Here is a 17,174-nt window from a genome sequence, read left to right as displayed (position 1 = left end):
GTTTTTGCTTTGAATTTCAACATTTTTTTCATATGATTTTAACCATGATGTCTATGTCTAGAATATCATATGCTATAATAAGTAGCAAATAGCAGTCCACAGTAACACTAAATTTAAGGGAAACTTTAGATTGGAAATATTAGAACTTTACCAAGATAAAATTAGTTTAATCTCTACAGGGATAAGAACTAACCATAGGATAAACAGGTGTCAGGGTTTTCTTTTGTTTTGTTTTTTTTGCGGTGCTGGGGATTTGAACCCAGGGCCTTGTGCTTGCAAGGCAAGCACTCTACTAACTGAGCTATATCCCCAGTCCTAAATAGGTGTCAGTTTAAAAAATATTTTGTCTTTTAAAGCACTTTACATGCTTTAAAAACTTTCTAATGCATTACATTTATTTATTTATTTTTGTTTGTTTAAATTTTTAGCACCAGGAATTGAACCCAGGGGCATGTAACCACTGAGTCACATCCCAGTCGATTTATTTTTCATTTTGAGACAGGGACTCACTAAGTTGCTTAGGATCTCACTAAATTGTTGACGTTGGCTGTGAACTTACAATCCTCCTGCCTTCGCCTCCCAATTCACTGGGATTATAGGCGTGCACCACTGTATCTAGCTTGCATTACATTTACTAAGGAAATTCATTTACGTATGTATGTACACATTTAAGTATATGTGTATGTCCCAAAATAATACTGAGAAGTGTGAAATCATCACTTACCTGATCAGCCCCAGTGAGATGAATGAAGCTCTCTAGAATGGATGGGCTCAGCCTGTCCATCACATCTATGGCTAATTCATCATCACCCTATAAAAAAAGGACACCGTAATGTCTAAAAACAATTAGGAGTATTTAAGAGAAATAGCCAAAGCTAAATAAGTACTGAAAAATTCACTTCAGCGCTCTTTATTATGAAAGAAATTGAGGTTAGGTGGGTTAGTTTAGAACCTCTCCTAAAAGACTTTCTTATAAGGCGACACACCTATATCATAGTAACAGAAATGAGATAAAAATGACAACAGGATCATTTTAAGTACATGAATCAGATAACTAAATGAAATACCTACATCTTACCTTAGGTATTTCCAAAAGTGCAAACAAAGCCCGTATTTCTCTAAGGACACTGACGGCTAATCTCCTAGTGGCAGGTCGACTGCTACACAGGATAACGAGTGCAAAACCTTCAACCACATGGAACACGGTGGAATATGGGGTCCTTTCCGGAGGAGGGGGATGAGAGGCTCCATTAGCTACACCATGCTTGAAAAACAAACACAAGTTAAAAGTAAGGTAAAAAAGGTCTATGTTCAGACACTCCAAAAGCACAATAAATAAAAAGTAAAGCAAGACATTGAAATTAGGTCTATAGGTCTGCCTCAGCTCAAGCAATTTAAAATCGTACTTCATTTATAAAACTGTAATAGTGTGCAATGAGAAGAAAGTATCTTCATATGAATTATGTACCTAGCTTCTATCACTCGTTGACTAACCTGTAACCTTGGAACAAACACTTAACTACTCTCAGTCTAATGTCCCCATGTGTAAAACTGAGAAGAGTCTACATCTTTCCTACTACAAGGTGGACGAGCAGCACAGCATCACTTGGAGCCTGTTAGAAACAGAGATTCTTAGGCTCCCGGTGAGTCCTATGCTTATTAAAAGTTGGGAAGCTGGGTTGGCTTAGATGGTGCCGCTCTAAAATTCCAAGGTCCCATGATTTACACATTATCAGAAACCAACAATTTAAGCATCGTTTATCGTTAAGGAACACAGACACTAAATGTGAAGCAGAGATTGGTGTCTGATAAATTAGTCAAATGATCCAAATGGAAGAGAACGAAAATTTTTTATTGTGTATGTTTAGAAAATATTGGGAACAATCTAAATGACAGCTAGAATGAGTTCTACTTTCTATGCTTACTAAAACCTAATTGTTATCAAAGGGAGAAGGGGAAAAAAGGTGAGAAACACAAACACTTTATATTTAACACATTCACTACTGGAAAGTTCAGGGCAAGAGATAATGAACACATGAACAGTGGGTAAAACTCATAAATTTTTGTGCTCGAGAATGTAAACCTATATTGGTCATTTGGTCATTTTGGTCATTATTGGTCATTTACTACTGATCACCTAACAAAGGGACAGTACAAGAGAATCTGGTACCTGTGAGTCCTGGTTTTTGTTGTGCATTTGGGCTGCTTGTTTCCACTGATTTATTAATTGTACCAACATCTTTACAGCATTATCAAGAAGCGTGGGGTGAACATCAGTCACTTCACGAACAATAAAATAAACAAATCCTGAAAGAACATCCTCCCTCCAATCTGGAAAATCAAGCATTAGCGCCTGCAGAGTATTGAAAGCCAGAGCACGGAGTTCTTCATCCATGTGAATTGTGAGCCTACCAAGAACAAATTCCATTAGCAAACTCAAAACCTATCATACAGTCTTATCATCTAAACTCAAAGCTAAGACACTAAAACACATGTCCTCCTTCTTGGTTTGTAAGAAGTGCTAAGACAGAAGCCAATGTTCACTTTTTGTGTGATACTCCTCCTTATGCTAACCTATATTCACTTATTTAAATTCATGTATGAGTCTATTCACATCAGTTGGTATTTTCAGTATAATTCAAAATGACATCTCTGATCCTAATTCAAATGCTGTACTTAAAAAAAGAATACAGATGACATGTCAGAAATGCATTTAAAATTTCATCAAATACCTTCTTATGTTATTTTTTCAAAATACCATGTTATGGTATAATCAATAAAAAATTATATCCAGTCACATAATATCTTAGCATTATCTCACATTTATTTAGTCCTTTAACATCAAGGGAAAGGACATGACTTATCTCAATCATTTCTTACATGCAGTTGAGGTTACTTTGCTATATAAGGTAGCTGATTATGAAAAAGAAAATACAAAAATCAAGATGGAATCAATTTAATAGCAATAATTGTTGAAGGTGAGAATGAGAGTTGCATTATAAATGGTAACTGCCTAGAAGAAAAAACAAACAAACAAACAAACAAACAGGTTGACTCCATACCTAGGACCCTAAAGAGAGTTTAAATCTAAATAAATTAGAGAAGAAACTATATTAAATTACTTTTTAAAAAAATCAAGATAATACAGGGCCTTAAATATAATTTCAGTTATAGGATTTTAACCAAACATTAAAAAAGAGAATGATAAATAAGAAAACCATCAAAAGAAGCTGCCATAGTGAAGATAACCAATGTCTATTACCAGATGAACAGGAGTTTCAAATTTGGGGCTGCAGAGAATTATTTTGGTGACTGACAATTAAAGACAAATGTATTAGGTAGAAATAGCCTAAAAGAATATGACAAAAAGTGATATTAAGTTGGAGTGATGGAACACGCCTGTAATCCCAGTGCCTCTGGCAGATGAGGCAGGAGGATTGCAAATTCGAGGCCAGACTCAGCAACTTAGCAAGACCCTGTTTCGAAATAAAAAATAAAAATGGCTGGGGATGTGGCTCAGTGGCTAAGCACCTCTGGGTTAAATCCCCAGTACCAAAGCAAAGTTAATATTAAAAATACACCCCAGTGCCAGGTGTAATGGCACACACCTATAATCCCAGCAGCTCAGGAGGCTGAGGCAGGAGGATCGTGACTTCAAAGACAGCCTCAGCAATTTAGAAAGACCCTGTCTCTAAATAAAATAGAAAAAGGGCTGGAGAATGTGGTTCAGTGGTTAAGCACAGCATCCCTGGGTTTTTTCACTATTAAAACAAACAAACAAACAAGAACAACAACAAAAAGATACCACAACTATAAATGTATAGGAAACTGAGAAGAGGGGGGGTCATGCACAATGACAGGAGGGAAGCTGTGTGGTTTAGAAGAAAGGAAAGCCTACAGTCTTTACCCTGCTGAACTCAGTTCTGGTCTTCACCAAGCTAACCTTCTGCTGAGGAGGAGGCTGAAGAGAAAAGGTATTCCAGCCTCACAGATCTGGGCAAGAGGCAGGAAGCAGCAGTGGCAGTTAAGTCAGCACATCACAAGGAAACGGTCAGAACAAGGCTCTCTAGCCCAGTGTGCTACTTCCAGGAGTGGCTGGCCAAGAGAGACACTGTCTAGGGGAGAGTGACAGTGCCCCGTGCTACTGACTTAATGGTTATTTCAACATCCCTCAAATCCATGAATATGTTACTGTCGATCCATCACACACCTATCTGTGTGACTCAGGACACAGATTCATGAGTTAACTACTCCTGGTGTAAAGCAGATAACAATGAGACCCGGCTAATTAAAGGTAGGGACACTAATTAACTTTATCTCCTTTATTTTAAGTCAAGATTTGCTTAACATTCCAATTCCAAATGATAGGGGTAGAGTACAAAAAAGAACGGACCCTAGGGTCCTCCTTTCCACTGAGCCAATTAATTAGGAAACTAATCATCAAGAAAAAAAGCAAACAGCAAAGCAAACTGTCAGTCACTGTCCGGATGCTGGTTTCTTTCCTGGGCTCCCCATCACTGCCCCTTACAGGTAGTTTCATTCTGGTGGAGGATACGGGAAGTCCGTTGTGGTGATCATCCTTCACAAAGACTCAAGTGAATTAAGCAGAGGTGGGAGGAGTTAAGAGCAGAATTGAACAGGAGCGGTTCACTGCTCTTCCAAGGAAGAAGGTAATAAATAATATCTCTAATTTCTAATGTTGGCATGAAGTTATAACTCTGTAACATAATTCACACCAAAAATTAAGAGGCAGAGCAGGAAAAGGAAATTAGGGAAAGGTGCCAAGTTTCTCTACTCACCAGAGACAAAGACCATTCTATCTGTGACCCCAACCTTCAACAGCTGACAGGGTGGTGCGTGACTGTGTGAAACACCAGGTATTCCCAAGAAGGGGGCAATCTATTCACTGTTTATTTGTTGTAGATTTAATCTGAGTCTCAGTGGTGAGTGCCCAGCAACCAGTACGTATCTTTCAACACAGTTGAGCATCCCAGCTCTATTACAGCCAGTGTACTTGACTTTGCATAGAGGGCAGGGGCTGGCAAACAATGGCTCAAGGGCCAAATCCAGACAGACAGATGCCCATTCCCACAGTCATGCCCACCCCTTTAGAGATCATCATTGGCTGCTGTTGTTCTACAATGGTAGAGATGAGCATCTGTGACAGAGACCGTATGATCTGCAAACCCTAAGATGTTTATTATCTGGTCTGTCACAGAAAAAATGTACCCACCCCTTATCTAGGGAGTCCCTAAGGGCACCAACAAGGAAGTTTTTGAATAGGCCACCACTGCAACTCAGAATTAGTTTTGGGAACTAATATTTAAGTTTGGTCGTCATGACATTTCCTCATTTTGTAGAGCCATGTCATGGCCAAAAGAAAGAAAAGAAATAAAAACTTAAATGCTATAGGCTCTGTCACAGGAGAAGACAAGGGAGAAAGGAAAAGCCTGATCACCACCCAGGACACTAAGAAATGACTGTGGGAGTAAACACAGTAATTAATCCCTAACTGGGTGTCATAACATACTGATAGTGCCCACATGTTAGGGGATAATTGTCATATAAATCCAAGGAATTGTTATCAGATAGAAAGGCTGAGAAATGGGATCTGTATGGAAATCCAGAACTTTAGAATTAAAACTGAATGGGGAGAATGTGTTTAAAAAATAATAAAAGACACAATGGGAATTTAGAAAGTAAATCAAATAAAGGACTAAAAATGTCTTCATTGCTGGTTTGCAGTGTTAAAAACAGAAGTGTACCACAAATTTAAAGGGATAGTAAAGACATAAAAATCAGCAAAGCAGATAATAATTCTCATTTACCTTGCTAACAATTCAATGAGGTCAGTTCTGCTCATACCGTCAGGAATCAACCTTGGAATTGCAGCGATGCAAGTTCTAAACAAATCAATTTTAGGTTTTCTTTCCCCCCTGAAAAACATATCACAAAGGATATGAATAAGAAGTACATCATATATGCTAGACAATGAAATCAAATTTGCAAAAATTATTACAGTAGGTGGGAGCCCACCCCCAAGCTTAATGTACTTAGTATGAAAAGGATGTGTACAAATCCAGTGGCAGACAAAAGAATACAGAGGTAATTCCAGAAAAAAACAGCTAAGCAAAAAAGTTTTCATTAATTACAAAAGAAGCACAGCAACTTTATTAAATAATAAATATGTAAACAAATTATAATATTTTAAGTAAGATTCAAATCATTTATTAATTTAGCCTTCTAATAAACATTTATTGAATAATAATAATTAATATTTTAATTAGTAGTATTGATATTATTGAATATCTATTATTTGGGGCCTATAAAATTACCAATAAAATTTTTTTCATTTAATATTACATACCAATGAGGGTTTCAGAATCAGACATTCTTATATATCTCTATTGGTATTATTTGTTTTTGTCCTTTTGTGATACACAAATATACATGTTTAATTTTTAAATGTGCCTCTTTTTTTTTTTTTTGGTACTGGGGATTGAATCCAAGGGTGCTTTATCACTGAGCTATGTCACAAGCCCCGCCAGCCCCCTTTTTTTTGAGACACAGTCTTGCTATGTTGTTGAGGCTGGCCTCAAACTTGCGATCCTCCTGTCAGTCTTTCACTGCTGGGATTATAGGCATATATCACTACGCCTGACTAAAATGTGCCAACTTTTGAAACTTCTGGTCTCTCCAGAGCAGAGGTTTAACACAGTTTAATTCTGTATTTTCTTTCTTCCTATCCTTTCTTTTCATGGAGTGCTGGGGACTGAATCTAGGTCCTGGGCATTCTAAGCAAACACTCTCCCACTAAGCTACAACCCCAATCCTTCCACATCATCCTCTTACAGTTATTTGAGGGTTTTAGTTATTAATTTTAAATATCTAACCTCATTTTTAAAATTTTAGCCTATATTTCAAGGTAATGTTTTTAATATATTTTATCAAAACTGTCCTCCATTTGGCCTAACAAAATAATTCTTATGAAGAAAAGAATTAGGATATTTGAAGTGTTTTGGGTCAGTATTTGTTACAGTGGCAATGGATTCAATGGATTCAATGTAAGTTCTAGAGATGTTTACATGTTTGGTCCATTCTTTGCATGGTTCCAAAATGCATGAATTTCAGTTATCATAATTTAGTTAAATAACACACATGATTTAAATTTCAGCTGCTCTACATTAACTAATGGCACAAAATTTGCTATTGGCTTGTTAGTCCATAAGGCACTGTGTAAATGGCAGATGCACACCATGATCAGTGACTGACCACACTACTCATTGAAGGCTGTTGGCACCTGGTCAGGGTGCACCTGCCATCCAGTGCATACGCCATCAGCCACACGTGCAGTGGTGTTGCTTGCTTGTTTCCCAGTGATAAAGCCATGTGATGATATTTTACAAAAATGGAGAATCACAGGAGAAAACTGGCCAACAAAGATGAAGATGCAGCAAAGAAAGGAAGAAATATCATTGTGTAGTTTAATTATAATTTTTCATTGTCTTGGCATTTGTTTTTAAATACAAGTTTAACTTTCTCATTCAAGGTGCAGGGCTCAGTTACCCTTGACCCAGTTTCTAATTCTACACACAGCCCTCATTCCCTACCAGTTATTTGATGTGACAGATCCAAGTATCTGCCACTTCCCCATGGGACGACTAAATACAACCTGGCTGACTGGCTCTACTGACACCAGCACCCAGTGCAGACTGTGCAGATACACCACTGTGGCCATTTCTCAGTCACAGCATCACCTCTTGGATCTTGTGACTGCTTGCTTTAAACACCTGTTAAAACACCTTGTAGGAAACCTGTTTGTGTAACATTCTGGACCCACAGGTCCCTTTCCCTTTCTCTCTCCCTACATACTCCCTGACCTGTGTGTGCATGGCCTCCAGGCGTGCTGTGTACATACTCCCCTCCCCACTCCCTACAGGACCTGTAAGTAATAAAATCTTTATTTCCATCTTGTGTCTCTCCTCATCACTGAAAGACCCTAAATTAAAATGCACTAGAAGTGAAATTCAAATTGAATGTTAATGGAATTACAGAAGAAATAGCTTATAAGGGAATATTGATACTGCACCACTTCAGATACTAAAAGAAAGTCAGAGGAATGGAATAAAAGCAAACTTACTGACGTACATGAGGAAAATGATTCTGATGATAAGAAGGAAGATGTCTCAGAGAAAGTAATACAGACAAAAACCTGACATTAAGGAAGCTCAGAGAAATTAAAATACAGCAGCATAAAATAACTGTATATCAAATAGAAAGTTCAAATACCCAACTTTATTGCAACTATAATGCATGTTACATAAAATTTAAATATGTATATTTGGATCACAAAAGCACAATTATAGTTATATCCAACTGTAATGCAAATAATATACATAAAATTTCCCTTATAGAGAATATGCAAATGCTTTCTAGAAAACAAAAGAAGTTGCTGCCATAAAACATGGCCTCCTGAAGAGGAAGTCCCTAACAATAAGGAAGAAAGTCACTGGGATGACAAATAATTACAAGTATGGGAATGGGGTAGAATAAGAGTTTCTAAAAGAAACTACTCAGACACTATTTCCCTCTGTGCCTTTTCTCAGTCACAGCATCACCTCTTGGATCTCGTGACTGCTTGCTTTAAACACTTGCTAAGACACCTTGTAGGAAACCTGTTTGTCTCCTGTTCGGTCTGGGAGACAAAAACATCCAAGTTCCAATTCTCAGATTTCTTTCTTTCTTTCTTTTTTAAAATCAGGACTCTGGAAGTAAGAGCATTTGTTTCTGACTTAATAAACTAATCATGCCCACACACATTTGGGATAACTAGAACTTATTATCTTCCACTGAATAAATGTAAGGCCTTGTCGTTGATAACTGAACTGGGACCCAGAGTACCTTCTGTTATCTGTACTAGTTTAACATTAAGTTAAAGAATAAAACTGAGCACGTGGAAGAAGTTACTGTGTTTAAAAGTGCAGCAGATGGCAATTGGGAAGAACTCTAAAGAGAAAGTAAGGAAATAGGTAAGCAACAATGAACCATCTGTACTCTTTTATGCAAAGTGAAACAGCAATGAAAGTAAATCATTTACTACATACGTAATCATATCTTCAGGCTCCTTATTAGACATCTGCACACTAGTCATACACATTGGTCTCCCAACTTCTTTGTCCAAGTGTCGGAGAATGCTATCTAATGCTTTTCTTACTTGAGGATAGTAAACTGACATTCCTAGGGGAGAAAACCTCATGGTTACAATACATGAAAAATTACAAAAACACTTCTTAGTTACTTTGGGTAATAAAAACCCATTGATCTTAAGTCTTTTTTTCTTTTTTTGTGGTACTGGGCATTGAACCCAGGGCCTCACATATGTTAGGCCAGCATTCTACCACTGAGTCACATCCCCAGTCTTTTTATAATTATTATTATTATTTGATCCTTTGTTCACAAATGGGGTACAACTTTCATTTCTCTGGTTGTAAAAGTAAAGTCACACTGTTTGTGTAGTCATACATGTGGAAGGAGACAAACATCATTACCCTAACCCCAGTCCTTTCTACAATTTCACTTTGAGTCAGGGTCTCACCAACTTGAGCAGGCTGGCTTCAAACTTGCAATCCTCTATCCTGTTTCTGGAGTCACTGGAATTACAGGCATGTACCACCAAGCCTGACCCTATCAATCTTTAAATGACATTAGCTTACTGTTATCACAAAGAAGGAGTTTACTAAGAGAAATGCAAATCAAAACCACCCTAAGATTCCATCTCACCCCAATTAGAATGGCGATTATCAAGAATACAAGCAACAACAGGTGTTGGCGAGGATGTGGGGAGAAAGGTACCCTCATACATTGCTGGTGGGGCTGCAAATTAGTGCAGCCACTCTGGAAAGCAGTGTGGAGATTCCTTAGAAAACTTGGAATGGAACCACCATTTGACCCAGCTATCCCACTCCTTGGCCTATACCCAAAGGACTTAAAATCAGCATACTATAGAGATACAGTCACATCAATGTTCATAGCTGCTCAATTCACAATAGCCAGATTGTGGAACCAACCTAGATGCCCTTCAATTGATGAATGGATAAAGAAACTGTGGTATATATATATACAACGGAATATTACTCAGCCATAAAGAATGATAAAATTATGGCATTTGCAGGCAAATGGATGAAATTGGAGAATATCATGCTAAGTGAGATAAGCCAATCTCAAAAAACCAAAGGACGAATGATATCGCTAATAAAGTGGATGATGACACATAATGGGGGGAGGGAGAGGTTAGTGTTAGGGTTAGAGTTAGGGTTAGGGAGGGGGACAAGAATGGAGGAAGGAAGGACTGTATAGAGGGAAAAGAGGGGTGGGAGGGGTGGGGGGAAGGGAAAAAATAACAGAATGAATCAAACAACATTACCCTATGTAAATTTATGATTACACAAATGGTATGCCTTTACGCCATGTACAAACAGAGAAACAACATGTATCCCATTTGTTTACAATTAAAAAAAGAAGGAGTTTAAATTGTGAAATATTCTTCTCCCTGATCAGCTTTAGTATTTTGGAATAAGTGGAGAAACTATATAAAAATTATAGAGAGAATACAAATTACTTAGAGGAAAGGATAAAATTGAGTGAACAGCATCCTGTGAGAAATTAGATTTAATAGGAAGACTCTTGACATGAAGACATACAAACATTATCAAAAATGTATTCATTTGATACTACTGTCTATACTAAAATAACCTTATTTGGCAAGTATATACTTTAGATTTGATCAGAGAATTTTAGAAAGAATATTAAACAATATTACAAAGTGATTTATTTATTCCAGTTGACACTAACCTATGACTTTTGCCTCTTCATCTGTCAGAGTTTTATTGAGAAAAATTTTCTTCACACGAAGAGTATTTCCTGAGGGAAGAATAACCCCTGTTGTGGGCATTGGGGGTTCACCATCTTTCTGCTGCAAACTGTCAGCAATTACAAGGAAGACTCTGAGGCCTATGTTCATTCTCTTCAGGGGAAAAAAGTTTCAAAAGGAAGAAATTAGTGCCATATATTAACTTCTTTCATGTCAGAAATACCTTATCAAATAACACTGGGGGAGATGGGAAGAAGACGACAGAAGGGAAACTAACCTGTCCAACTTCTTAAACCAATCTAGGCAACAGAGTTTTGTTTTAGTATCAAATTCCCAAATCCCATCCATTCACTTCTGTGTTCAAGTGTCTCTCCTGTTCTCTAAGCTTATTCCAAACCTCTTCCTTTTTCCTCAGTTCACCTTCATTTCTTCACTCCATCATCTCTCCATTCTAAGCAAATGACTTTTCTTTTAATTCGCAGGGGAAAAACAACTTTTCTCAACCTCTCTGTACAACTTATCTACTCAGAATTGTACCTCTTCTTCCTTTCCTTTGCTCTTGTTAAGTGAAGGGGATGATGGCCTTCCTAGTGTTTTAAATCCTATTTGCTTTTTGCATTTTCTGGAACATTCTTCCATCAATGATCTCTTTTCATTTGTTGCATCTTCATCACTTTCCTTTCAACCGAACATGCCCGTCTAACTCTATCCAATTATCTTCATGCAACTGATATTCCCCACACTGCTTCTCTGAAGCAGTGCTCACTCATCAGGGATACGCTCCCATCTGTCACACTCCCTTCCTTTGCTCTTTTGTGCCACAGTTGGTGGTGGCATCACTACCTGCATGTCAGACTCCTAAGCTGCCCCCTCCCATCATTATGTATTTTCTCCCAAAGAATGTTCATGTTCTTAACACAGATTCAAATACCACCCATCCCAGACCACCAACAAATCTCATGTTTCTCTCTGAACTCAAACCCTCAGACCCATGTGAGCTCTCTTCTCACATGTCCAAAAGATGCCCCAGATTAGAACTGATATTCCCCCCAAACTCGATTGCTTTTCAATATTGCATTTTTCAGTGAATGGCCTGCATGGCCTCTGTCTATGTCCCTACCACCTCAGCCCAAGACATGCACCAGTGCTCTCTAAAGCAGAGTACGTGCCTCGTAGTGACTGGGCTAGGTAGTTCATTAGAATACAGGAAGAAAACAAAACTACTATATATATATTTTTAGTCGTCTAAATAAAATGAAGATATTAAGTTTCACTCATCATTAGACATGGCAGGGCGATGATGCCTTCCCTTAGTCTACATATCAGATAGTCAAGCTTCACTTGGTTACCGGAGAGCTGTGGAGGAAGCAGGAAGCTCTGCAGTGCAGCAAGGGGGCAGTGGTCACCTCACCTGTACATTCTTTGAGCATATCGCAATTCATATGTATTTGAATAAATGAGTTAAGGGATAATTTTATGTGATTTTTAACTAAGCCAGCTTTCACAAGCTTAGAAAGATTCCAGAAAAGGAAATAAGAGGTTGAAGATAATCCTAATAAAGTAATCCAGAATGATAACAATAATCCATAAAATAAACCAACAGAATTAAAACTTTTCCTAGTCCTAGTAAGAACTTTGGTGAGGAAAAGATTTTACTTTCAGAAATCAACTTCAATCAAGAGAATATTTTTTTAAATGAATGTTCAAGAAAATGTCCTCTGTTCTATGATTTTTGTTGCTGGAAGCCATGTCAAATATGTTATCTACAAAAACACTCCTGTCTACCCACTTTAAATATTAGCTTATTTAAAAACCCTACAAGTGAAAAGCTTCAATAACTTTCAAACCCACTTGTTACCACATAGACATATGTCTTAGAAGTCAATCATGAGGACCAACAGTAATTTAAAATAAATAAGACCAAAGGTAACACATATTTTGCCTTTTTATGTTTTCAAATGTCATTAGCCTTATATAGGAAATTAGGTTATAAATATTTTGAAACAATATGAAAATTTAATGCCTTAGGTATAAAATTAGCAGAGGTAGAATATAATATTTATTATATTTTATTACTATTTTTTTATTGTAAGCTCCCTCTGGGTAAAAGGATTCTTGTCTTTCTATAACACCTGGAACAGTGCCTGGCACATTTTAGGTCCTCAATAAATGCTGAATGGCTGACATTTATTAATGAGCACCTTGAATAGAAATCATTCAAAGTGAAAAAAAAAAAGAAAAAAAAAAAAAAAAAAAAAACCCTAAGTTCATGTGAGAACTGCTCAAAGCCACATGAGCTGCATATCTTGGAGAATTTACTCCTTCTGTTATTTCCTACTATGCTTAGCATGACCATTAAATCATTCAGCAGGGCTCAGAAAGATGAAATAACTTGTCCTGAATCATATCTGCAGTTAGAAGTAGAGTTTCAATTTAAACCTAAAAGCTTTGATTCCAGAAACTTTGCTCAAACAAAATAAGTAAATAGTACAGGGTAGTATATTACTAATATATATATATATATATATATATTACCTCTGGATTAATGGTGAAAGTTTTAGTAGATTTTCCAACACTGAGAAGATCAAATATTATTTCTTTCATTGCAAAATCCAAACGTTCCTATTAAAACACACACATACACACAAATCAATTCGTAAGTCCTTGTAACTTGCTAATATATATTAAGTCCCATCTAAAAATCATACATATAATGGCAATGATACAGGTTTGTGCCCTTAAAAAGTCCATACATCTAAGTGAACAGAAGAAAAATACATATGAATTAAGGTTAAAATATGACTTATCACTTATAATCGAAGTGAAAGAATTGGTAGAATGACGATGAAAGGAAGCCCTAGACAACAGGTGTGCAGCAGTCTTGAGGAGGTAATCTTACCTGTTTCTCCAGGGCTGAGGTTCTCAAAAAGAATAAGACAAAAATATTTGATTGTCTCACTCAACACACATTTAATCCTTATCTAATAAACCTCCTTTTATCGCAGCAGCTACAAAGCTAAAATTATATTTCCCAGGATGCCTCACAAAAACAGGCTTCAGTATGTGACATAAACCTGTCAGGTGGTATACTAATGTGAGTCTGGGGTCATGAGGAAGAAAAAGTGGTTGGGGGTGGAAAGAAAGGAGAATCTATTTGACCAGTGGAGACCATGGCATGATACTTATCCTATGTGGCAACTTCTTTTTTTTTTTTTTGGTATCAGTGATTGAATCCAGGGGTGCTTAACCACTGAGTCACATCCCCAGCCCATTTTATTCTTTATTTTGAGACAGGGTCTCACTAAGTTGCTCAGAAGCTTGATAAGTTGCTGAGGCTGGCTTTGAACTTGTGATTCCCCCCTGCCTCAGCCTCCTGACTTGATGGGATTACATGACCTCACCCGGTGTGACTTCCATATTTAACAGTTTTTTGATTCTGATAGGGGCAGCAACTTCTGATAGTCCAATTCTATAGCTTCAAGTCATTCAGAAGAAAATTTGTTGCTTGAGTCCTGCTAGTGATTCTGTAAGCTATGTGTCTTCCTTAAAAGATTCCGTGGGTTTAACTAGCTATAGTAGATTCTGTATCTGTACTGGAGAACCTGGGTTAAAACAGATTATGGAAATAATTTTTGGAGAAATCTTTCAGGATACTCAGGAATATTTAGTGAATGGATCAACTTATTAGACACTTTCTAGACCTTTCCTAAATTAAAAGTGCTTAAATTTGTGCTTCTTCCTGTCCTTCTCCACGTGTGTAGACTAATGATTTCAACCTATTTTGTCACCACCCCTCGAAAAACTTAACATTTATTTTACTATTCAATAAGTAATCTTATGTTTCATCATCAATATTAATCAATGTTTTGATGGCATGTTTTTAGAAGTATAAAAAAAATTTTGAACTCCAACTTATGACAAGAGATTACTCACCTGAGCAATGAACTGAATAATCTTTACAAATATGTTGAGAGGTGTGTCACGAGGAACCACACTTCGGGAGCCTTTCGGAAAAAGTGCTGACACTATGCTCATGAGACGACTATGGGAAGAGAAGATTTCAACATTAATTAATTTCAACAAGACCATGATGTTAGCAGCATATTAGCAAAAAGTTCTTCTACTCTTTCTGTCAACTTATATTCCTCCCCCAAATATTTAACTAAAATTCCGTTGGTGTGGTTCTTTTTTAAATAAGACTTTCTTTTATTAATTCATTTATTTTGGTGCTGGGGATTAATGTGAGGGCCTGGTACATGCTAAGCACGAGTTGCTTGGCCAAGCCATGTGCCCCAGTCCCAACACTTCATCTTAAATGAATTTTAAGACAAAGGTACTCACCTTTGAGTTACAGTGTTGCTTTCACATTTTATTCTAATTACATAAACCCACAACAATCTATACAAGGATTCCAGTGCAACTCGAGACATTTTAGGATCTTTATTCTGTTTAAAAACAAGAGAGAATAAGAATACACTTATCAAAACATTTGCAATAATTAAGATCATTTCTCTGCCAACAATTAAAAGCCTCCAACTCCCATGATTAAACTCAGTCTAAAAGAGGTTTAAATATTTAGTATGTGATAAGTACAGATGGCTCAAAACTAACCATAAATAAGGCAATGGTAAACCCTTCTTTATACTATCAAAATAAGATACCAAAATAAAGAATTCTCTCACTATATCTAAGACTCCAAAGTTATACACAAATTACTTAATAGTTCATACTACAAAACCAACATGACAGAAAAATTATTCCTATTTAGAGTAATTCATTTGCAGCCCATATGTATTTAAAGTTTAAAAAACAAATGGTATTATAGTCATTTGCATATATGAAATAATGCCAATATTAATGAGTCCATATTCTTATAAGAGAAACTATGGACCAGCGAGTTAAGAGCAAGATTCTGAAATTAAAAACACCTGGAATCAAATCCAATCCCATCCCTAGACACTGTTAAGTTGCCCTATATCACAATTCCTTCATCTCTGAAATGAAGAAAATATCACATCTACCTCACGGATTAAGAAAGTTAGTATCTATAAGTCACCTGGAACAGTACCTGTTAGATGTTCATTAAGCAATAGGTGTTATACCTCCAACTTTATTTGAAATCAGAACATTATTATTTAAATTATTATTATTATTATTTGGAATCACAAAATTATTCCATTTCAGCCACAATTTGATGGGCAAACTTTCTTTCTAGATGTTGATAAAAAAGTAAAATTCTCAAATGACCACAGTCACATAATGAGATTTAGTTGTGAATTTTGAAAATATAGCTAATCATCTTCATTAAGAGAAACTCTTTAAACAACTGTTAATTGTTTGTAGAATTCATTCATCAAGATGCTGCAAATCTACATTTTTATACATTTGGTTGAGGTTTTCTTATTGTTAAACAATTATTTTATATATGGCAACTAAGAAAGGGTTTTTAAAATAACTTAAGGCATTCTCCTTGATTTTCTTGATATAGTTCAATAAGCATCTACACCATATGATTAAAAGCAATGTGAAAAGGTAACTGGGAGTGTTTTGATAAAAGACTCCCTAGAAAACATAATTGCTTGCACCTCTATCTACATGAAGATTGACAAAATTAGAAATGGAAATCGATTACTCTTCTGGTCAACATTAACCCCCCTCTCCTTTGCCAGATCAATAATGATCCCAAATTTCAAGTACACTCCCTGAAGTAGTTTTCTAGTTGTTACTAAAGTAAGTGCATATAATATACACATGTTACTAATAAACAACCAAGCTTTTTATAGTAATGTCTTTAACAGAACATAACTTTCTTTTTTATCACTTAAATCCCAGATATCAAATATCAAAATATGAGTTCAGCAAGGAGTTAAGAAGGTAGGGAAAGATGAGTAGGCAGAGTACAGAAGATATTTTGGGCAGTGAATAAACTGTGTTTAATATTCTCATGGTGGATACATGTCATACATTTGTCAAAACCCACAGAACAACCTAGACCAACAGTGAACCCTAATGTAAAACTACCATCTTTGGGTGATAAGATATACTGGTGTAGGTTCATCAGTGGTAACATTTGTACTACTCTGGTGGGGGATGTTGATAATGGGGGAGGTATACAGGTGTAGGATAGAGAGACTATGGGAAATCTCTGTACCCTCCTTTTGATCTTGCTGTGAACCTAAAATACTCTAAAAATATCAAATTTTTTTTTAAAAAACTAGTTCAGCTAGTTTTTATGTACATGCCAAGTTAAACTTACATTAAATTATATTTTCAAAATGTCAATGAAAATTATACATTAAACATA

The 17,174-nt window shown here is 36.4% G+C and overlaps 1 protein-coding gene across 9 annotated transcripts in view; it reads right to left on the bottom strand.

The window, feature by feature from the left end:
* The window catches only part of FRYL (FRY like transcription coactivator), a 229,751-nt gene that overhangs the window by 77,245 nt on the left and 135,332 nt on the right, over positions 1–17,174 (bottom strand). For all 9 annotated transcript variants that reach the window (XM_079153910.1, XM_079153909.1, XM_079153913.1 and 6 more), the window contains 9 exons: positions 15,212–15,315; positions 14,804–14,912; positions 13,406–13,492; positions 10,852–11,023; positions 9,105–9,237; positions 5,829–5,936; positions 2,171–2,408; positions 1,079–1,264; positions 725–811 (listed from right to left, as the gene is read on the bottom strand). In XM_079153910.1, the coding sequence (XP_079010036.1) occupies positions 725–811; positions 1,079–1,264; positions 2,171–2,408; positions 5,829–5,936; positions 9,105–9,237; positions 10,852–11,023; positions 13,406–13,492; positions 14,804–14,912; positions 15,212–15,315 (1,224 nt within the window). The remainder of the gene's footprint in view (positions 1–724; positions 812–1,078; positions 1,265–2,170; positions 2,409–5,828; positions 5,937–9,104; positions 9,238–10,851; positions 11,024–13,405; positions 13,493–14,803; positions 14,913–15,211; positions 15,316–17,174) is intronic.

This window comes from Sciurus vulgaris, assembly GCF_902686455.1.
Source record: "Sciurus vulgaris genome assembly, chromosome: 9".
NCBI lineage: Eukaryota > Metazoa > Chordata > Mammalia > Rodentia > Sciuridae > Sciurus > Sciurus vulgaris.
The sequence above is the reverse complement of the archived record's forward strand: the minus strand, read 5'-3'. Positions and strand labels throughout refer to the sequence as shown.